The 21,390-nt window shown below is 55.9% G+C and overlaps 2 protein-coding genes across 4 annotated transcripts in view; both read left to right on the forward strand.

Annotated features, from left to right (window-relative positions):
- DCHS1 (dachsous cadherin-related 1) overlaps positions 1-9,347 on the forward strand; it is a 33,663-nt gene extending 24,316 nt beyond the window's left edge. For 2 of the 3 annotated variants that reach the window (XM_087967629.1, XM_087967630.1), the window contains exons 16-21: positions 3,025-3,236; positions 3,354-3,508; positions 4,185-4,315; positions 4,491-4,777; positions 5,323-5,461; positions 5,673-9,347. In XM_087967629.1, the coding sequence (XP_087823755.1) occupies positions 3,025-3,236; positions 3,354-3,508; positions 4,185-4,315; positions 4,491-4,777; positions 5,323-5,461; positions 5,673-8,227 (3,479 nt within the window). In that variant the 3' untranslated portion in view covers positions 8,228-9,347. The remainder of the gene's footprint in view (positions 1-3,024; positions 3,237-3,353; positions 3,509-4,184; positions 4,316-4,490; positions 4,778-5,322; positions 5,462-5,672) is intronic. The other variant, XM_087967631.1, reaches the window with a different exon arrangement.
- Positions 9,348-14,788: 5,441 nt separating this feature from the next.
- On the forward strand, positions 14,789-21,225 carry TPP1 (tripeptidyl peptidase 1). The gene is made up of 12 exons (XM_026688393.2): positions 14,789-15,036; positions 15,181-15,320; positions 15,849-15,999; positions 16,094-16,215; positions 16,304-16,497; positions 16,633-16,831; positions 17,064-17,252; positions 19,153-19,225; positions 19,468-19,588; positions 19,767-19,925; positions 20,042-20,179; positions 20,351-21,225. The coding sequence occupies exons 1-12, from the start codon at positions 14,828-14,830 to the stop codon at positions 20,486-20,488; spliced, it is 1,833 nt and encodes a 610-aa protein (XP_026544178.1). The 5' UTR covers positions 14,789-14,827; the 3' UTR covers positions 20,489-21,225.
- Positions 21,226-21,390: the final 165 nt, after the last annotated feature.

Here is a 21,390-nt window from a genome sequence, read left to right on the forward strand (position 1 = left end):
GTCCCAGCTGAGAAGGAGCCACGCTGCCCACTAGGGGCCCTTATAGGCTCTGGGCCCCAAACAGGGCAAGCCTCCGACCTGCCTCCCCAGAGGTTTATGCCTCCAATGACACGCTACGAAAACCGTTGCCGGCAGGACTTACCCATTTATCCCTGCATCCATTGAGACATCAGGAGGCCTTCGCATATCCTTGTCCTGTGCTCTCTCTCTGCTCACAGGTTCACCATTCACTAAGAACGTTCATTATTACTCCAATATTTTCACAAGGGTTTTACTTCGGTCTTATGCTACTCTGGTCACGTTCAGCAACAAATGTTCAGCTCCATATTAAATCAGCATGCATAGAAGTTGTCCTCTACTTACGACCACACGGTTGTTAAGCGAATCTGGCTTCCCCCATTGACATATCCCCAGAAGTGCTTCAGTAAGAAAGGAAGCCTTCAGGCTCATCTTGCTCGCCCCAGCAAGGACAAGTCACCCTCGGGGAAGGTGGGGGGGTGGGGTGCTGGAGCAGCTAACATTGTCCCCGGCCAAGGAGGCTCTGGGGAAGGCAGCCACCAGGAGCTGCCCAAGTGGCGTCTTTTCCTACACAAAAGCTCCCCCGTCGGCTGGCTGGCCAGCACTCGGGCGAGCTGATGGCCAGGCCCCGCTCTCTGCCCTGGCATCCATTGTGAAAGGAGGGCTGCACTGCCATGCCATGTTTTACTGAGAGCAGAGCCGCCAAATGCCAGCTTCCTCCCTTGCTCCGCCTTCACCCAGGGAAATTAGGAGCTGGCAGAATCAGGGCAGAGAAAAAGAAATAAGGTGTTGCATGATGCTTAATTCAGCTTTGGAATTCTTTAGTACAAGATCTGGTGCTCAAAGTAGCTTGATGGGCTTCTAAAAACTGTTTTTGATCAATTCATGGACATGATGGGGATCAGAAACTGTCTGCCTGGATGTCCATGAAGGGCCCCTGCCGGGAGGGCAGTGAGCTTCCTTGGGCAGTCAGAGGGTCACTGGAGAAGAAGCTTCTGCTGGCCGGGATGGGCCAGGGGTCTCATCCAGTGGGGCCCGGCTTCTAGGTCGTCTTCTTCCCAGTCTCCCCTTCTAGCTAGCTCAGGTGAGAAGCAGAAACACAAAATAGTCCCCTTTTCCGCAGTTCTCCAAAGATTAGAGTGGGAAGTGGTTGGTGCCAGCTTTCCTGGCATGGCGGGGATGGAGGTAAGAAGCAGGAGGAGGCACGACTGAGGCCAAAATGGAGGACGCCCTTGGAATTCAGAAACGGGTTTCCTTTCCACCCTGGGATCCCAGCAGCTGAAGGTGGAAAAGCTCTTCAGTCCCATGCTGTCCCTCCAGATGTTTTGCAAGAACCCATCAGGTCGGTTTCACCCCAAGCGAGTGTGGGGCCTGGCTGTGTGCAGCAGAGGTGGGATTCAGCCGGTTCGGACCAGTTCTGGAGAACCGGTAGTGGAAATTTTGAGTAGTTCAAAGAACCGGCAAATCCCACCTCTGGCTGGAGATTTTACAGTATCCTTCCCCTGCCACACCCACCAAGCCACGCCCACAGAACCGGTAGTACATTTTTTTCAATCCCACCACTGGTGTGCAGGCCGGGATTCTTGACCAAGGCTCCTTTGCCGGGCAGCCTGAGCCCCTGGCCTCTGTTTGGGACACGTTGCCCACGCAGCTGCCTCTTGGCGTAAACACTCTGGACGCGGCATGGAGAAGATGGGGGCTGAATGAATTCATGGCTTCCTTGTGATCTTCCTGGACTGCTTGGCTGACGAGAGCAGGAGCAGCTCCCTCCAGCCCTTCTTTCCCCCCAGAGTTACGGTCTCTTTTTCTGCTTCTTCTCTGCTGGAACTACATCAGAAGGGGCTTCATGCGACCCAAGAGAAAAGGCTGAGAAGACAGTTCTCTTCTGTGCCTTGTGTGTGTGTGTGCGTGTGTGTGTGCGTGCACGCGCACCCATGTGTGCTAGTGACCATGAATGGTTATGTGTCTGACTGTGTAATCAGAAAACGGGCTTAGCTGTGGGAATACTTAGCCCACTAAGTGGCCGGCAACTGAAGTTCCTCTCAGACTGTGCAAGCCACAGAATTGGCAAGTGCTGGAAAAGCCTTGAAATTGTGTCATTCAATTTTGAGGCAAGTTTATTTGCTGCCTCTGCACCTTCCGAGAGTCCAAGGGATGCCCTTCCAAGTGCCCCCCACCCCCGGACTGGCGGACTTGCCCCCCCAAGTTGCTAGAGAGAGACCTGGCGGGGCAGTGGGCCTTTGAGGCCACAGAGAGAGAGAGAGAGAGACCCAGCGGAGTCCCACCCTGGCCTGGAATTCTACCCAGGGCCCCTCCCTTTGAACCCTGGACCAACTGTTTTATTTGGCGTTTGTTGCTCTTGATGCAAGACAGACAGGAGTTTCCTGGTTAGATGAACCGCATTGTTTTCACTGGTCCCCTGGTGTTTTTCTAAACTCAGCAACCTCAGGGTCACCCCTCTACTGTGCTGCTTCAAGAACCATCCCCTGTGGTGAGGGAGGGGATTCTTCCCTGGGCACACGTGGGTGCAAATGAGCCTGAGAGCCAGAGAAGAGGCAGTCAAAGAGAGAGGAAGAGGGCAGAGGAGACCTGAAGCCTAAGAGGCAGCAGCTTTGAGGGCCATGAACCCCTTTGGATCGTGCTGTTAAATGTGTGGGTGCCCCTTTACCCCCCTCCTGCGTCCACACATGCCTCTTAAGCTGCTCGGCCTGTCCAGAGGCAGAGGGAGTCTGGTGAGTGCCAGGCTCAGGAGCAGGCAGGGCCTTTGCTTCAACTCCCCTCCCTCCCCACTGGGAAGCCCTTTCCCCAACTCCCCTTGGCCCCACTTCTGTGCAGTTACGGTCAGTTGTCCTGTTTGCCCAGACGGCTGCCAACCCCACTCGGCTCCTGGAAGGGTTGGGTGTGCATGATCAGGGCTGCCCAGCCGCCCATCGGGAGCTTCAGCCAGGGCGGCCTTTTTGCTGGTCCCCCAAGCAGGCCAGCAGCTTTCGCCTTGCCTCCCTCCAGGAGCAATTTCCGTCTCCAACGCTGAAGGGCTGGACTTTGAGCTGCAGCCCCGCTTGCGCCTGGTGCTGCAGGCGGAGACCCCCGCCTCCTTTGGCTTCATGGCCGTCACCATCAACCTGCAGGACGTGAATGACAACCAGCCACGCTTCCAGCTGCAGAACTACGTGGCCTTCGTCGGGGAGGCCCAGGGCTACGACTTGCCGGTCATCCAGGTACTCTGGAAAAGGCAGGCACCTGTCCTGGGGGCTTGGGGCTGGAGGAGGGGCAGGAGGGGGAGGGGTGTGGAAATCCTTTCAGGGTCAGCGGTGCTTATGCTTCTCTGGCTGCAGGTTGTGGCCAACGATTTGGATCAGGGCCCCAATGGCCAGGTGGTTTACAGGATCAACCAGACGCAGCCAATGGACGGGCTCTACCAAATCAACGCCCAGACAGGAACCATCACCACAGCAGCCATTCTGGACAGGGAGATCTGGGCCCAAACCCGGTGAGTCAGCCGCCTGTTTCCAGCCAGCCCAGCAATTCTGCAGAAGATCAGTGGGGTCTTCTGCCTGGGAGCCAGTGGGTAAGGCTTGAGATAGAGGGCAGCTGAACCTTGTGCAGTCCACTAACGTAGTTAGTATTTGGGTCAGGGAGGGTCTGGGGTGAGTCACCCTCCGCTCAAACAAGCTGTGCTGCAAGCATAGGTCCAGGCAACTAAGCACTGCTGGGGTTCAGACCCCCAGCCCGCCTCCATGAAAAGGAGCCGGGGATGTAAAAGATGCTCCATTGCAAAAGTCTTTGTCATGTTCAGGTTGCCTGGCATATGCTAACGAAGTACATGTTTCTCACAACCTTTGCTGCCTGCAGCCCACTGGGGAAGGGACTTCACGCAACCTTGGAAGCACTCTGCTGGCACAAAGCTTGTAGCGTGCTAGCCAGGGCTGGAGGGCATGGCAGAGAGTCAGTCTGTTTCCAAGTAGCAGCTCTAGTGGCCCAGATCCCAGAGAAATTGAGTTGGTACCCAACTTGATCAATGCTGCAGGTGAACACAACATTGGACACCTAATTGAAAGAACCGTGGAGGTGGTGGTGCCACACAAGCTCTGGAATGGTCTCCCAGGGCAGATCTGAACTGGGCCTCCCAGCCCACAAAACCTCTGAGAGAGCCCTGTTCCCCACAGGCTGGTGCTGACTGCAACGGACAGAGGACACCCTCCCCTTGTGGGCTCAGCCACACTCACGGTGGTGGTGATGGATCTCAATGACAATAGTCCCACCATCCCTGCACCCTGGGAGGTGCGGGTAGCAGAGAGTAAGTGGGGAAGGGAAGAGGGCCTTTCAAGGGCCCCTCTGTGGTGATTGGACGTGTCCCGTTCCACTGGAAACTCACTGCAAACCCCGGGCTTCCTTTTGGGCCCACTTTGGGCTTACTGAGTCCCCTGGCAAAGCCTAAGTCCCTCCGTTGAATTCCTCCATTGCTCCTGCAGATACCTTGCTAGGCACCAAGATCACCATGGTGACTGGGAACGATGTGGACTGTGGACCGCAGCTCGTCTATGCACTCTTCCTAGACAGCGACAACAGCAGGACCTTCAGCATCCTACCCTACGGGGGCCACATTGTGCTAACGGAGCCCCTGGACTACGAGCAGCGCAGCCATTACACCCTCACGGTGCGTGCTTCTGATTCCCAGCATGAGACGGAGGCCAACCTCACGGTGCTGGTGGAGGACATGAACGACAATGCTCCCGCCTTTGGCCAGGCGCTCTACCAGGTACCTGCCTTCCCATCCCTCTAGGTTCAGGCTTCTCTTGTCCAGGATGTCTCTGGACAGGCAGTGGCCTGCTGTCCCTCCAGCAGAGGCCCTTTCTGGAGTGGCCCTCCTCCCCTCCAAAGAGGGGAATGACTAGAAGAAAGAGAGGAAAAGAGCGGCAGATAATCTCCTCTCCTCCCAAAGTGAGAGCAGGAATGGAAATGGTTCTCCTCTCCTTGGGGTGGAAGAAAGTTTTCCTGTACTCTCTAAGGCTTCTTGCTCCACTAATGGAAGCCTTAAAAGCAAAGTAGCCCAGGCGATAGAAGAAATGGTGGACAAATAGGGTTAATAAGAGAAATGGGGTGGGGGCTTTGCAGTGTCCAGCTTGGTCTTGGGAGCATGCTACCCTGCCCAAGGTGCCTCAGATCTCTTTCTGCCCCCATTTTACAAGGAGAGCCATAGAGAGCCCTGGGTGGGGAAGGGGTGCCCCGGCTGTTCCAGGAGCCACGCCTGATGCCCAGGAAATGCCAGGAAGTGGCAGCCATGTTTTGCACTGGCCCTTGCAGGTGCTTGTCCCAGAACAAACCCCTGCTGGCACTCCCATCCTGACTCTCAGCGCCACGGACCTGGACTCGGGCACCAACGGGGAAGTCACCTATCAGCTACTCACAGCAAGCGATCTTGTGGCCATCCATGCAAGCAATGGTATGTGCTCAGGGAGTCCCCGTGCTGGTTTGGGAGTAAGGAACTGGTTTTCTACCAGGGAGGACAGTCCTAGCTTCCCTCGTGTTCTACTAGGTTATCCCTGGGTTGGGTGCACACAGCTGCATGCCTCCTTAGCAGCCTTTGACCCCAGCCCCTTCTTGCACCAAGGTCTTCTCTCCAAATCCCGACTGTTCCTTCTGCTGCCTCACAGGAACCTTGTTCACCACCCAACGTCTGATGCTGGAGCGGGAACATCCCACGCTGGATTTAGTGGTGGAAGCTTGTGATAAGGGTCTCCCCAGCCTCTCGGCCTGGGCCTCTGTGCAGATTCAGGTCCTGGATGTGAATGACCACAGGCCTCAGTTCTTGAAGCCTCAGTACAATGCCTCTGTGACAGAGGACCTGCGCCCGGGAACGATCCTGCTGACCCTGGAAGCCACAGATGCGGACGTGACTCGGGACAATGCTGCTCTGGATTACACTATTGTGAGTGGGAACAGAGGCCATGCTTTCCAGCTGGAAGGCCACGTGGGTGAAGCCAGTGCCTTGGTCCTGATCGAACCCCTTGACTTTGAGGGTGTGGCCCTCTACAACCTCACTGTGGCAGTGGCTGATCGAGGAGTGCCACAGCACAGTGCCCTAGTGCCTGTGGTTCTCACCGTGTTGGACGTCAATGACAACCCACCTGTCTTTGGGCGGTCTGCTTATCATATGGTGGTGAGTGAGAGCACCATGCCTGGCACAGAGCTGCTGCGGGTGGCAGCCCACGACCCTGACTTGGGCCCACATGGGCAAGTGCACTACAGCATCAGCTCCGGTGACCCCAGTGGACTCTTCCAGCTGCATCCATCCTCTGGAGCACTTCGCCTGGTCAAGGCTCTGGACTGTGAGAAACGGACCCAGCACAGCCTGGTGATTCAGGCCTCAGACGGAGCAGGTGGGCATTTTGCCCTGGCATCCGTGGCTGTGGAAGTGAAGGACGTGAATGATAACCTTCCCTACTTTCCAATAAACATGCTGAGCACCAGCCTCAGGGAAAACCTACCTCCGGGAAGCCTGGTTACCACTGTCCGTGCAGTGGACCCTGATGTTGGGATCTTTGGGGAGCTGCATTATGCCCTCCTGCAGGCAGAGGACTGGGGTGCCTTTGACATCAACAGCAGCTCTGGGGAGCTACATTCACGCCTGCCCTTCGACTACGAGCGCAGCAAGGCTTTCCAGCTGCTTGTCCAGGCCACGGATCCCGGCAATGGCTCTGCAACAGTCACGGTGCGTGTCTTGGTCACTGGGGAAGATGAGTATGACCCCGTCTTCCTCAGTTCAAGCTTCCACTTTGATGTCCCAGAGGGGGCGCGTCGGGGCCAAAGTATAGGGCATGTGACTGCCACGGACGAGGATGAGGGCCCGGATGGAGTAGTCCTCTATGCTCTGACCAAGCCATCCCCATTCTTTGAGATCAACAAAACGAGCGGGATCCTGTATCTGCGAATGGACAGCCAGGCACCCTCAGGGGGCCCCACCAGGCCAGAACCACGGCAAATGGTCCTGGAGGTACAAGCCCACAGCCCCCTGCGTGCCTCTCGGTCAGCCTCCACTCAGGTCACCATCGATGTGACACACACAGCCTTTGGTCTGATGCCCGATCTCAACTTGCTGCTGGTGATAGCGGTGGCTGCCTCGCTTAGCGTGGTGGTGGTGCTGGCCGCCGTGGCCATTGTGCTCGCTCTCCTCCGTTCACAGCAGGGCTGTGGCCGTAAGGAGGCTGATTTGGCACATATGCAGAGTGGTTCCCTGCAGAAATTGGGCCACGCAGACCCAGCCCTGCCTGGGGGGGACTGTTTGTACCATGAGGCACTGCCTGGCTATAGCACAGATTCGGGGGGGGGCTACACCACAAGAGGGGGATCACTGGATCCATCCCATTCGAGTGGGCGAGGGTCAGCCGAAGCTGCCGAAGATGACGAGATCCGTATGATCAATGAATGCCCCCGCATGTCCAGCATCACCTCTTCACTGCAGGAGCATCTGGTGGCACGCGGGCCTGATTCTGGCATTCAGACAGATGCTGACCGGCTTTCTGACATCTCCTGTGAGCCGGCCACGCTCGATGCCACCCACTGGTTCAAGAACAGGAAGGGACCAAGCCTGCTGCTTCCTGGGCAGCCCCCACAGCTCTATCGGGACGAAGGTGGCAGCAGCAGCGGGGCCTACCTGGGCTCTGGCTGTGGCCTCAGCGTCCCCTCTGCCAAGGACTACTCTTTTCCTGAGGATGGGAAGCCCTGCGTGGATGGCTCCCTGACTGCCATTGTGGCGAGTGACGAGGAGCTGCGTGGCAGTTACAACTGGGACTATCTCCTGAATTGGTGTCCTCAGTTCCAGCCGCTGGCCAGCGTGTTCACGGAGATCGCCCGCCTCAAGGATGAGAGCTCCCTTCGCAAGCCCTTTCCTGCCAAGCCCAAGCCCCGCATCGACCCTCCTCCCCTCATCACTTCCGTGGCTCACCCCGGTGCCAAGTCGGTGCCCCCCAAGCCAGCAGTCGGCCGGGCTTTCCCCCACCTGTCCTCCCTCCGACGGTCCCCCATCAGTCACGAGGGCTCCCTCTCCTCGGCAGCCATGTCTCCCAGCTTCTCCCCCTCCCTCTCCCCTCTGGCCGCCCGATCTCCCATGGTGTCCCCCTTTGGGATCTCCCAGGGGCCCACCGCCTCCTCTACCCTAAGCATCGAGCAATCCTTGGAGGCCCCCGAAGAGGCGGAACTTCGCATCTAGGGCTAGCCCAGGAGTTGCCCTTGGCAACAGCCGGGCACAGGGGCCTGAGCAGCAGCCACATTGCGGGATGCCAGCCCTGCCCTGCGTGGGGTCCCGCTGCTCCCTGGCCTCGAGGGAGGGGAGACTTTTTGCGTGGGGCGTGCCTGTCAGTGGGGTCTGCTTGCAAGAGCACACGTAGACTAGATGGCACACTCTCCCCATGGCACATGGGCTGGGCTGGCTCTGCCGGATGTCCAGCAGAGGGAAGGCCAGTCACGCCAACCCTGCACTTTGGGATTTTGGGCCTCCCCCTTGCAGGCAGCAGAGGCAGAAAGATACGGCCCCCTCTCATGGCTGCCCTGACTCTCCCTTCCTATCCAGGAAGTTTGTATGGTGCTGTGGAGGGCAACACAATGCCCTGCCTCTCTAGCCCTGCCAGCAGCATGCAATAACTCTTTCCCAAACTGGGTGGGGGAGATGGTACTGATCGACCTACAGCAATAATAAGGCCCTCCGGCTCTCTGCCCCCTCCCCCGATAGCAGTGGGAGTGGGTGCAGGGTTCCTGGGAAGGCAGAAGCCGCTTCAGATGTAGACCCAGGACGTCCCTGGCCTCACAGAGAACGGGATTCCTTTGGGTCCCCCCCCCCAGGCTCTTCTCTGGGCTCCTGCTGGCCTCCCCACGCCTGGGGGCTCCAGGGTGGGAGAGCCAAGGGGATGGGATGGGAGTGCTGAGTCCTTCCGGTCCCCTCCCTGCTGCCTCCAGAGGGCGCTCCACACTGAGCTCTTCCTTCAGGGGATGGGGGTGGAGTGGGATGGGAAATCCCAGAAGGGCTGATGGGGAGGGGGCAAACGCTGTCGCCTTTCAACCCAAAGGACCCTTTTTCTGCACCTTCGCTCCTGTCACACAGGCACAACCTGAACTTTGCAAGCTCATTTCAGCTTGCCACTCCGGTGGGGGGAGGGGAGGCCCCCCCCTCTTATTTATTGTCCTGTTTTCTCTCTGTATCCTTTTGCGTGTGGCTGGACAGCCCAAGTGGTGGGCACTGCCCATCCTGGTCCTCCTGTTGGTGGGCCAGAACCCAAGTGCCAAGTTCTTGACATAATTAATGCCTTAATAATAAACCACACCGTGTAACCAGACCTCTCTTGTCTGCTGTGCCCGAGCAGAGAAGCGGCTGGAGAGGCAGTCCAGCCGGGCTCCCATGTCCTCGGGTGCCAGGCGGGCCCACTTGCCCTGGGGAAGAGGGCGCCAAGAGGCAGAAGGACAACCTGGGTGGCGCTGCTGCTGCTGTGGGCCCTCTTCCACCAGGAGCTCCCCTGCCCCACACTTCTCACAGCAGCAGGCACAGCTAGAAACCAACTTATTTCGAGGGGGGGGGGGCATCTGGAACAGTTTATTTTAAAAAAAGAAGACATCGGGCCGGGGCTGGAAAGCCAATGCATATTGAATAAGGGGAGTTAAAAAGAAATCAATTTGTTGAACACATGCAACCTTAGCAATTTTCCACATAGTCATTTGGTGAAGGTAAAATATCAATTTAGTGGTAACAGCTGGTCAAGAGGCGACTTGGAAATCTGGGTGCTGCAAGAGAGATCTGAATCAGGATGTTCTGACCACCAAGGGGAGTCAAATTTTAGGGGACTCATATTTTAGGGGTCTCAAAATTGAAAAGGCTGAAAACAATAAAAAAGCAGTAATGGCACACTCTGGGAGTTTGTGCTCACTTGAGAGCTAATATAATTTTGCAGAATTTTTGCAATATAGCAACAATGGGTGCTGCTGCTACTTACCATGTAAATATTTAATTTATATGCCTCATTCTGCAAAGTAATTTAGCTGAGAAACGGAAAAAATGTCCATCGCTGAAAATACAACCATAAAGCTCAAAAATCCTGGAACAGAAAATGAAGCCAGAGTACCTTTTTGAAATTCCTAATAAAAATGGAGATGCCAGAATATGATTGCCCAGACAGGACATCAAATGGTCTAGAGAGCCAGCCAAACTGACCCCCCCCCCCCACAGGTGCCAATCAATGCGGCTGCACAACACCCCCTTCTTGTGAGAGCTGCAAGAGTCACTATTTGGCTTCAGAGTTAGTAGCGGTTCCTCTATGAGTCCCTGTGAGGAACATGCTAAACCTCTGACGCCACGGTTGTCTGGGAGGGCTTCTGACAGCTATCAGTTTGGCCACCTCAGTGATAGATACACGCCCCTCCTGACAGGAACTGGGTATAGCTAGTCTTCACTAGACCAGGGGAGACAGGAGAGCAGCCTTCCAATATTTGGGGGGCTACCCAAGAGAGGAGGAGGGGGTTAAAGGCACCCGAAGGCCAGACAAGGAATAATGGATGGAAACTGACCAAGGAGAGATTCAACCTGGAAATAAGGAGGAGAAATTTCCTGACAGGGAGAACAATCAACCCGTGGAACAGAAGTTGCCTTCGGAAGTTGTGGGAGCGTCATCTCTGGAGGCTTCCAAGAAGAGGTTGGACTCCCACCTGTCAGGAAGGGTGTAGGGCCGTGATGGTGAACCTATATGCAGGAAGTGGCATGCAGAGCCATCTCTGCCAGCACTTGAGCTGTAGCCCCAGCTCAGTTCCACTGTGCAGGTCTGCGCACCTTCCGCCAGCCGGTTGATTTTGGGGTATCTGCTGTGCACGTGCAGGGGGTGGGGTGCATGCAGGAGACGTGCATGCAGAGGGGGCGGGGTTCGTGCGTGCATTGCATTATGGGTGCAGGCATGCATGCGCATGCATGCACGCACTTTCAGCACATGACAAAAAGGTTAGCCGTCACATGTACGGTCTCTCTCGGGTGGGGTTGGACTAGATGACCTACAAGGTCCCTTCCAACTGATGGATCTGTTAAATCTGACAGGTCAAAGCTGCCTAGGAAAGTGGGGGGGAGAATGTGCTCTTCCATGAGGGAGGGGATGGTCCTGACAAGTATTCTTTTTTTTAATAAAGTTTTATTTGGGTTTTCACACACACAAAATACAAGTAAAACATCTTTTTTGAAAATAGCATGGTCCCGGGTTGAACTTCTTTATACAGACACAAACTTAATTTCATGCTCATTTTTGTGTTCTATTCCATATCTTTTTTCCCCTCTTTTAATTTTCTCAATTTTATTTTGATTATCTCATCTCAATTCAAATCATTATATTTATACTTTTGTCTGTTCTGTTTCAATTTCATATTATCTTTTCTCATTAAACAAATTTTCTCCTGTAGTAACTAATTGGAGTATGACACCTTTATATCTTTTAATTACATCCATTCAACTCTTATTTAAACTTCAATATATACCTTAAGGTTATGACCCTCAATATAATACATAATACATAACTTCCAATTGAATTCTGCTTGGTACATTCTTATAATACACACTATATTCTTTTTTTAAAAAAGGATTATCAATATATGTAATTATAAACCCTCATTCCATTCCAATTCCGTTCTATCATTAATAATCAATAATCAAAGATGTCTTAACATCTTTAACATTTCTTTTCAATTAAATATCATACTTCCTTAAAGACACATATAATCTCCATAATTAATTTTTCCCTTATTTCTCTTCACGTTTTGTAAATCATTAAATATTCATCTTGTTACATTTATTTATTGACAAGCATTCCACTAAGTTATGATAACTATTTTATCAAACATTTTAATCATACATTGTTTCATATTTTCTGAAATTATTTCTATTTCTAACAATACTATCTTATGTACCTTTGCAGAATCCCTTTTTCCATTAGATTTTCACCCATTATCTCTAAATAGGCCATTTCTCTATATTTTGTTTCTGTCCTTTATAACTTCTTTTCCTTTCTTTCTTCCCTCTCTTCTTCTCCCTCCCCTTTTTACCCCCTTGTCTCTCTACTTCTAATTCTCTCTTCTGCATTTCCCTTTTCTGTTGCTTTCTGATTTTATACTTATTTTTCACTCTATTCTTTTTTTGGGTTGTTTTTCCCAATCTTAAAATTTCCATTCTCTTTCCCCCCTTTCCTTTCCCCCCCCCCACCTAAGATTACTTGTTCATTAAAGATGGCTCCTTCTTTGTTCCAATCTTCTTGTTCTGCAGGCATTTCTTCTTGTTTCTCATAGTTCCAAATCTCCATTTCTAAGAACTGAAATACGAAGCCAAAAGAACCTCTCTCTTCTTGTGCATCTTCTTTCTACTTTTTAAGTTCCGTTTTCAGTTCTTCTAAAAGTGGAGCCATTTTAAACAGTTTTAAACAACCACCCGATTGATTTTAGTCATTCAAATGCAATAACCAAGAATCCAGAGATCACCAAGTAATCCAAATAGTCCCACGCTGTTTCTTCTTATTTCTTTTTTCACTTTCTCTTCCTGGAGTTTTACCAAAACTTTCTCTTATCTTCCTCCTGCACATTCTTTTCCAGTCGAGTTCTTCTTAGTGGTGGCCATTTCTGACCGCTACAACCGCCTTCAGGAAAGGGAGTAATGGCCAGCTGGGGAGGAGAGATGCGGCTCTCCTCAACCCTACAGGCAGTCTCCCCCTTCTTCACCACCTCTACGGGGTGGCTTAGCCCCGAAAGCAGCTGGCTCGGGGCGCTCCAGCGGCGAGCACGGATCGAAACCAAGCAGAGACGCAGTTTCGGTCTGTCACCGAAGAAGCTCAAACCGGAGTCTGGTCCGGTGCCAAGTATTAAGGAGGCAGCCCACTTCTCCAGGGGCCATCACTTGATCCAGCCCACTGGACAGTTGTTATCCAGTCTTCCAGGGCTGGAAAAACTGGTGGCTTCGGGGGACTCTGGATGAAGCGTGTCAGTGCATTTACGGCATGACTACCATTATGCGACAACCCAGGAGCAAAACACAGCACATAGAGCCGTAGACATTTAACAGTAGTTTATACACAAGTTATATACAGACATATATGTGGTAGGCAAAATACCTTACAAGCAATCTTTCCTCTTCTCTACATGAACTCTGCAATGAATACCGGACACAAGGAGAGAGGACATGCCCTCTAATGGCTGCCTTTGTATAAAACCCATAGAACCCATCCCCCGTCTTAAAGGGAAATACCCATGCTATGCTGATTCGTTCTTATTGCATCATCCCATATTGCATCGGCTTCACTGCTGGTCGGCTCTTAAATCCCAAGACCTTAACAAAGCGGATTATCTGGACTCAAACGAAGGCAGGAGACCAAGATGGCGTTGAATGTACTCTCGGATAGCCTCTGCTAGGAGTGAGAAGGGCTAGTACTTGCATATTTGCTCTTGACCACTGAGCGGCCTTAGGTACTAGCAACCATGGCCTTTTTTCTGGACTGATTTGGCAGTGGGAAGCACTGTGTTGTGCTGGCTCACGTTCCTCTGGGGCTGGTTCTAGTCTCTGTTGATAAGAGGAGAAAGGCCCAGCCCCCAGTCCCTCTTTTGTGGGGTCACAGGGCCCCCCTCCTAATTAAGATCCGTATGAGGCGCTGGGGGAGCTGCTCTGATGGTTTGGGATAAAATTTCGCTAAGTATGTGGAGGATTCCCGGTTCTACGTGACTTGAAATCGCGGCCTGCCGCTTTCTAACCTGGTGCCTCTTTGGGGAGACCAAAGGGTTTCTCCCTTTTTATCATAGGTTCTCACTGGTATCAATGGCGTCCTCCGTCAGGGCCAAAAAAGGGCCAGGTGGAAGAGGGCCAAGGCCACCCCCCACCCTACCCCTGGCCACCTCTTCAGGGAAAGAGGCCCCCACAGATCCAGTCCACTAGAGGGGGACAGCTGGGGGCCCCCTCCTGACAGGGTTCAAGGAGGTGGGCCAGAGCCAGCTCCTCCCTGCTTCTAGCCCCATTGCATGAGAATTTGTCCTCTGCCCAAAAGCACAAAGAATTGAGGAGGAATTTCCTGTGAGTGAGAACAATTAACCAGTGGAACTTCTTGTCTCCAGAAGTTGAGGGTTGTTGCTCCAACACTGGAGGTTTCCTAGAAGAGATTTGTCCAGAATGGTAGAGGATCTCCTGCTTGAGCAGGGGGGGTTGGACTAGATGACCTCCAAGGGGTTCTGTATTTTGCAGCTGGGCTGCGGATGGAAGTGAAGCCTGCCTGGGAATAAATGAAACGCCTGCTTTGTGGAGAAGCTCAAGGCGTGCGAGGTCCAGTTGCTCTCAAGCATGGGGCCCGCCCGAGTCCTCCGGCGAGCCAGGCCGCCCCACCATCCCAGCCCTACGCGGGAGCCGCCGAGGGAGGCACCGATCCTCCCAGGACGACCCTACCCACCTTCTCCAGCCCCCGCGGCTCCCGGAGCGCTGCAGCGGAGCTTCGGGCTCGCGCTTCCCTAGAATGGATGTGCACCCCAGGCCCTCCCGCCGGCCAGCAGTGTGAGGTAACGAAGGGGGCGCGGGGGCCCCGTCGCCGCTGCTGGGCGAAGCGGGGGGGCGCAACTGCGGAAGGAGAAGGGCTGCTCCGTGCAGCGAGGCGGAGGGAGCCTCCCCGACGGCTCTCCAAAGACACGCGCCTCCCCGCAAGCTCCGGTCGACGGGAGGAGTCGGAGCCTCGGCGCGGCCTCCGAGCACGCGCAAAGGGCCTCCTCTCTCCGCCCCCTCCGTCACGTGACAGCTGGCGCCTGACTCCGGGCAGCGCTGGTGGGGATGGCGCTGCTGGAGCTCCGGCGCGAGGCGAGGGGCCGTCCTGTCGTCCTCGCCCGCGGCGCCTGCCTGAATCCCCCTCCGCCGCATCGTCCCGGCCCGACCGGGCGCTTCCGCTTGCCGCCGCCGCCGCTGCTGCTGCTGCTTTCGGCAGCCTTCCTCCGCTCCGGCGCAGCAGCCGCCCGGGCTCCGGAGCCGGACCAGCCCTTCCGGTGAGCGAGAAGCTCAGGGGTGAAGCCGGTGGGGCTGCGGGCGTCAGGAGACTCGGCCGGGCCGGTCGCACCGGGGTTGGATCCTTTCCGCCCCTGCAGAGGTGCCGGGGCTCTCGGGCCGTGACCCTCTCCGTCTCCTCCCAGGATCCCCGACGGGTGGACCTCTCTGGGCCGCGTGGCCCCCGCCGAGCAGCTGAGCCTGACTTTTGCGCTTCGGCAGCGGAACGTAGAGCGGCTGAGCGAGCTGGTGCGCCGCGTCTCCTCGCCCGACTCGCCCGACTACGGTATCGGCTGGGGACCCCCGGCCCCCGGTGGGAGAGGCTTTAGGGGCCCAGTTCCGACTTCCAGCCTGGTAGCCGGGGACCCTAGAAGCGGGAGGGGCGTCTAGTTGAGGCGGCTCGACCACCCATCCGCCGTCTACGTCTGAGGAGGCCGGCCTCTACCCGCAACTTTCTCCCAAGGAGGGCAACCCAGGATTTCGCTCGTCCAGCGGGCAGCCGCCTCTTTCCTGGGGATATGGGGTCGTTTCTGCAGGGGGTGGGAGGGACGGTGGTTCCAGGAAGCTTTGCCTCCAAGGGTGGGAATTTCAGAGGCCAGACCAGCCTTGGATGGGGGCATTGCTGCCCTATACCCTTCCACAAAGGGCATTGCTGCCCTACACTGACTGGTGCCCTGGAAGAGCCCTGGAGGGGGGGGGGGATGAGGAACAGAGGAGCGCAGCACAACCAGCCCCCTCCCAAACCTCCTGTGGGGACGTGGGCCAGGAGGACCACCCCCTGAAGACGTGTCTCTTCTCCCGACCCCTTGCCCAGGGCACTTCCTCTCCCTGGCCGAAGTGCGCTCCTTCATCTCCCCCTCTCCTCTGACGCTGGGCAGCGTGGACAAGTGGCTGGCCGCTCATGGGGTCCGCGACTGCCAGAGGGTCAGCACCCTGGACTTCCTGCAGTGCTCGGTGCCAGCCGGGTGAGTTGGGCCATGTTTAGGAGGCCAACTGGCCAGCCGGCAAAAAGGTGGGGGGAAAGGGGGCTTTGGCTGAGCTCTGGATTTCTGTCTGCAGCACTGCTGAGCGCCTGCTCCCGGGAGCTCAGTTCCACCGCTATGGTAAGGATGCTCGCAGGGTCGTAAGGTCCCCTCTGCCTTACCTGCTTCATCAGGACCTAGTGGACCACGTGGACTTTGGTAGGGGGGCTTTGGTGAGGAGGGGCTGGGTGGGCCTCGTCTGCCGTACGTGACAATGACCTCCCTTTTCTTTCTCCCCCCTTCTAAGTGGGGGGGCTGCACCGTTTCCCAGCCGAACGGAAGGTGGTGAGCCAGGCCTGGGCTGTGGAAAAGCCACCACTGGGAGAGGACAGGCGGTCCAGTTTCCATCTGGGTGTGACACCGTCTGTGCTCCGCCAGCGATACAACCTGACCCACTTGGATGTGGGCAGTTTCTCGCGCAACAGCCAGGCCTGTGCCCAGGTAGGGTCCCAGCCTTTCCGCTCGGCATTTGGAGGGCAGGGGGCTGGCAGGCTTGGCTGTCTCCATGCCCGGTGTGCAACTCTCTGGGCTCTGCTGGAGGGCAGCCTCTCAGCCCTACGGCTTCTTCCCTGCCAGTTCCTAGAGCAGTACTTCCACCAGGCCGACCTGGCTGAATTTATGCAGCTCTTTGGCAGCACGTTCCCCCACCGCTCCCGGGTTGACCAAGTCATTGGGCCCCAGGGCTCTGGCTTGGCTGGCTTGGAGGCCAGTCTGGACGTGGAGTACCTCATGAGCACAGGTGCCAACATTTCCACCTGGGTCTTCAGCAATGCAGGTATTCTCCTCAGCCAGGCCCAGCTGGGAACACCGGTGAGCACAGGCCAGCTGAGGTTGGCCATGTCTCCTGACCTCTGCCATTGCTGCTGGGGCACCGCTGGAGCAGTGGGGCTCTGGCCTGTTTGGGCTCACCTGTGCAGCGGCCCAGGAGGGGCCAGAGGCTGTGTGGGAGGGGCTTTGTGGAGGTGGGGAGGGTTGACTGGCCGAAGGGCTCCTCCTCCTCCTCCTAGGTCGCCACGAGAGCCAGGAGCCCTTCCTACAGTGGTTGCTCCTGCTCAGCAACACCAGTGGGCTGCCGTGGGTCCACTCAGTCAGCTACGGGGACGATGAGGACAGCCTCTCTCAGGCCTACATGAAGCGGGTAAACACAGAGTTCATGAAGGCTGCTGCCCGCGGCATCAGCATCCTCTTTGCCTCAGGTGCGTGCAGCCCCCCTCCCCCCAGGCTGGGAGCAAAGGGTGGCTACCCCATGCCTAGATGCCACTGCAGGGCAGCAAGCAGGGCAGCCTTGCCAAGGCGAGCAGTGGGTGGCAAGCCCTGACCCGAGGAGAGCTTCTGGCAGGGCCTCTTCTCCCCCACTTCCTTGATCCTGGTTTGTCCTCCCTAAAAAGCCATCATTCAATCCCACCTGCCTGGACAACCTTCGCCCAGTCCCCCATCTTTCTGAGGAAGGTGGTGGAAAAGTGGCTTCTCGGCAGCCACTCCGGGGGTCCTGGAGGAAAGAGATGCCCTGGAGCCCTTTCAGCCGGGGTTCAGGCCCAGCGGTGGGACGGAGACCGCCTTGGTGGGGGTGGGATCGGGCCGTGACCTTGACATCTCAGTGGCCTTCGGTACCGTTGACCATGGTAGCTTTTTCCATGGTATCTTTTTGGGCCAGCTATGTGGGATGGGGCTGGCCTCAGAGTTTTGCGCTGGTTCAGCTGCTTCATCCAGGGTCAATCCCAAGGGGTGTTGATAGGAAGAGCGAGGCCCAGCCCTCTGACCATGCACTTGCAGTGTCCCGGGGGCCCTGAAACTCTCTCCTGTCCCACTCAACATCTGTATGAGGCTGTTGGGAGAGTCCCTCCGTCACCCGGGGTGACCCCGCTCCACACCTCTGAACATTGGGGACCCGTGGGATGTGGATTCTGCCCTCTCACAATGCCTGGAGTCCGTGTGAACCTGCCTGGAAGGCAACAGACTTCAACACAACCCTGGCAAAACGGAGTGGTTTGGGGTCTCAGGATCTGTTCGTCATCCTTAACCATGGACAGGGTTGCACTAACCCATCCAGACCCGGTTGGCAACTCGGGGTTCTCCTGGATTTGCGTCTCCTGCTTGAAGAGCAAGCGGTGGTCATGACCAGGAGAGCTTTTGCACGGCTCTGGTTTGGGCCTTAGCTGCGGCCTTTTCTGGATCAGGACTTCTCGAGCTCTGGATTTCTACAATGCGCTATTCACGGGGCTACCCTTGAAATCCATTTGCAAGCTTCAGCTGGCACAAAGTGCACCAGTGAGAACAATCTTTGGGGCTCCTAGGACGGCCCGTGTGACCCACTCTCTGCTCCCCGAACTGCACTGGCTCCCAGTCTGCTTCTTGAGTGCACTGCAAGGTGTTGCTTATGACCTTTGAACCCCTCAGTGGCACATCGGTACCCGATGAACCGCCTCGTCCTGCTAGGCAAGCCCTCCTACTCATGCCAGCAGAGAAGGGCTACTTCAGATCCCATTGGTCAAAGAACTCCTAAATATGGGGACCCAGAAGAAGAGCCTTCTGCCCTTTGGCACGGCCTGCCCTCCTGGGTGAGGTCTACCCCAACCTCCTTTCCTTCTGTAAGAGCCTGAAGAACTGGCCCTGCCACTTGGCCTGTGGTCCAGACCGGGGAGGGGGAGGGGGCTTCCACACTGGCGGGGGCTGTTGGATTGATGGCAGATTCCACTCCCCCACCCCCTTTGCTTTCCACCTGCCCATTGTTTTGGTAATCATATCTAGAGGGATAAGATAACTTTTATTGCCATTTTTTTTACTGCGAGCACACTGGGACACATTAAAAATGAAATTCTGTTGCTTGCTCTCAAAAGAAAGTGTATATCTGCCCGTACCTATACATACACACATACGCATGCTATATACACACATATTGTGTTCTTTTTCATTCTTTATTTTACTGTCCTGTTATTTCAGTTTACACTCTTGTTGTTGTTTTCCTTTGTATTGTTGTAAGCCACCTAGAGTAGTTCCACAGTAAGGAGGCAAATAAACTTAACAATCAAATAAAACATTAAGTGGCTGGAAATGGAGGAGGAAAGTGACCAGTCTTACTTTGACCCCCTCCCTTAGGTGACTCTGGGGCCGGCTGCCGGGCGATCTCGGGGGGCAAGCATGTCTTCCGCCCCAGCTTCCCAGCCTCCAGGTGAGGAGAAGGGCCCTGGGGTTCTTTGGGCACCCAGCCCGTTTCCTCTGAAGCGACGGGGTGGGCAGAATGCGAAGGGGTTGGGGGTTGCAGCCAAGACCAGCAGAATTTGATCTGCCTGGCTCCCAGGACCCTCAAGCACCTATCGTGCAGGCACCCACCTCTGGGTGGGCGTCTGTCCCCTGCCTGCCTCAGGTGAGGTGGGTAGCTGGAGGCCACCCAATGGTTCTCCTGCTTTGCAGCCCTTACGTGACAACTGTTGGAGGCACGGCCTTCCAGCAGCCCTTCCTGGTAGGCGCTGAGGTGGCGGACTACATCAGTGGAGGCGGGTTCAGCAACGTCTTCCCCATGCCCGACTACCAGGTGAGCCAAGGGGCTGTGCCACTCCCCACCCTGAGGGCCCTTTGGTGGCAAAGCATAATGGCTGTGGGGGGAAGTGGCCCACAGAGAGGATGGGGCCGGTGTGATTGTGCTTGCGGGGCAGGAGGGTGGCAGCGTGCTGGAGCAGCAGTGGACAGACCGCCCCCTTTCCTGCCCACAGGTAACGGCTGTGAAGCGTTTCCTGAGCACGTCGCGTCGGCTGCCCCCCGCCAGCTACTACAACAGCACAGGCAGAGCTTATCCGGATTTGGCAGCCCTCTCGGACAACTACTGGGTGGTGACCAACCACCTCCCCATGCCCTGGGTCTCGGGCACCTCTGTGCGTATGCAGCCCTCGCTCCCTGCTGGCCTTCTCCCGGAGCCTCGGTTGCCTTTTGGCTGGGCTGAGGAGCCCGCCGGCCCCCGGTGACCTTCCTGCTTCCTCCCCCATTGCAGGCCTCCACTCCCGTGGTGGGGGGCATCATTGCCCTGATCAATGACCGGCGCCTCCAGAGAGGGCTGCCTGCCTTGGGGTTCCTCAACCCTGCCCTGTACCGGCTCCAGGAAGGAGGGAACAGCACTGCCCTCTATGACGTGAGTGCCGGGAAAGGGGGAGGGCAGCTTGGGAGGCCGATCCCTGGCGGGAGGGGCAGCCTGTGAACTTGAGGTCAGGCACGGCAACTACAAAGAGGGGCGGGCTTGGCTGAGCGGGATCCTGGATATTGGGCATGTGGTCAAAGCCCCCCTTCCTCTGCCTCCCCCTAGGTGATCCATGGATGCCATCTGTCCTGTCTGGATGCTGCTGTGCAAGGCCAGGGCTTCTGTGCTGCCCCTGCCTGGGACCCTGTCACAGGCTGGGGGACCCCCAACTTCCCTCTGCTGCTGCGTGGCCTCCTGGGCTAGCCTGCCACAGCGTGGGCCTTGCTGGTGGCTGGTTTTGCAATCAGGATGAGGGAGGGAACAGACAGGGTGGGTGGGTGGGTGTGACTGGGAGGCTTGCGACAGAGCCCCACCCTCTTTCTGAGCACAAGTGTTCCCGTTACCAGCTTCCCACTGGCGCTGCCAGGTCACTGCCGACAGTCTCTGGCCCATCTAGAAGCCTCGGCACTGAGTAGTATGGACGCTTCAGCAATATTTGGCGCAAGGGTTAGGGTCCACCATAGAGAAATTGTCCCAAATCCCAGGCCAGGTGGGGCTGTGGCAGGAATTCGGATACCAGCCTCAGACTCTGCTTGACCACATCAATCCCCCCCACAGGCCCCCCGAAAGCAAGTTCCAATGTCCAGTCATCTGCCTGGAATAAAAAGGACATCCTGAAACTCTGAAGTGCCTGGAAGAGGGTGATCGGGGGGTCTCTTCTCTCCTGCTGACTCTCTTCAGGCTAAACCTTTCCACAGGCGAAGACACTCCCGCCAGCACTGACAGGGCAAGCCGCTAGTATATAACATGAGAGCAACCCCCCCCCCTTCCTTCCAGTACTGATGCGATTACCTACTTTGATCAGGAAATGTCTGCAAGGAAACCACCAAGCTCGGAGCACCAAGCCCCTCTCATTTCCACTCTCTAGTCTGTCTGGGTTCCCAGGCCCTTATCTGTGATGACCCAGGGTGGGATACAAAATAAACACAGTCACAAAAACAGGTGAAGACCCTTTTATTCCTTCACTTTGCTTCAAAGCTCCAAATATCCTTGACTGGAGACAAAAAAACCTCCCCCACAAGCAGTTACCAGAGGAAATGCCTATAAATTATAAAGAGTAAAAACAACACAAACCCCATTGAAGCAGTTAAGGGAACCAGGCAAGA

Source organism: Notechis scutatus, chromosome 5 (genome assembly GCF_049901735.1).
Source record: "Notechis scutatus isolate UNSWTSFEM ecotype Mainland chromosome 5, rNotScu1.2, whole genome shotgun sequence".
NCBI classification, from domain to species: domain Eukaryota; kingdom Metazoa; phylum Chordata; class Lepidosauria; order Squamata; family Elapidae; genus Notechis; species Notechis scutatus.

Excerpts from the sequence above, each read along its gene's own strand:
- TPP1 (XM_026688393.2), top strand. The coding sequence starts at position 14,828 with ATGGCGCTGCTGGAGCTCCGGCGCGAGGCGAGGGGCCGTCCTGTCGTC. Across the intron at positions 19,226-19,467 it reads CCCAGCTTCCCAGCCTCCAG|CCCTTACGTGACAACTGTTG; the intron begins GTGAGGAGAAGG and ends CCTGCTTTGCAG. Across the intron at positions 19,589-19,766 it reads TCCCCATGCCCGACTACCAG|GTAACGGCTGTGAAGCGTTT; the intron begins GTGAGCCAAGGG and ends TCCTGCCCACAG.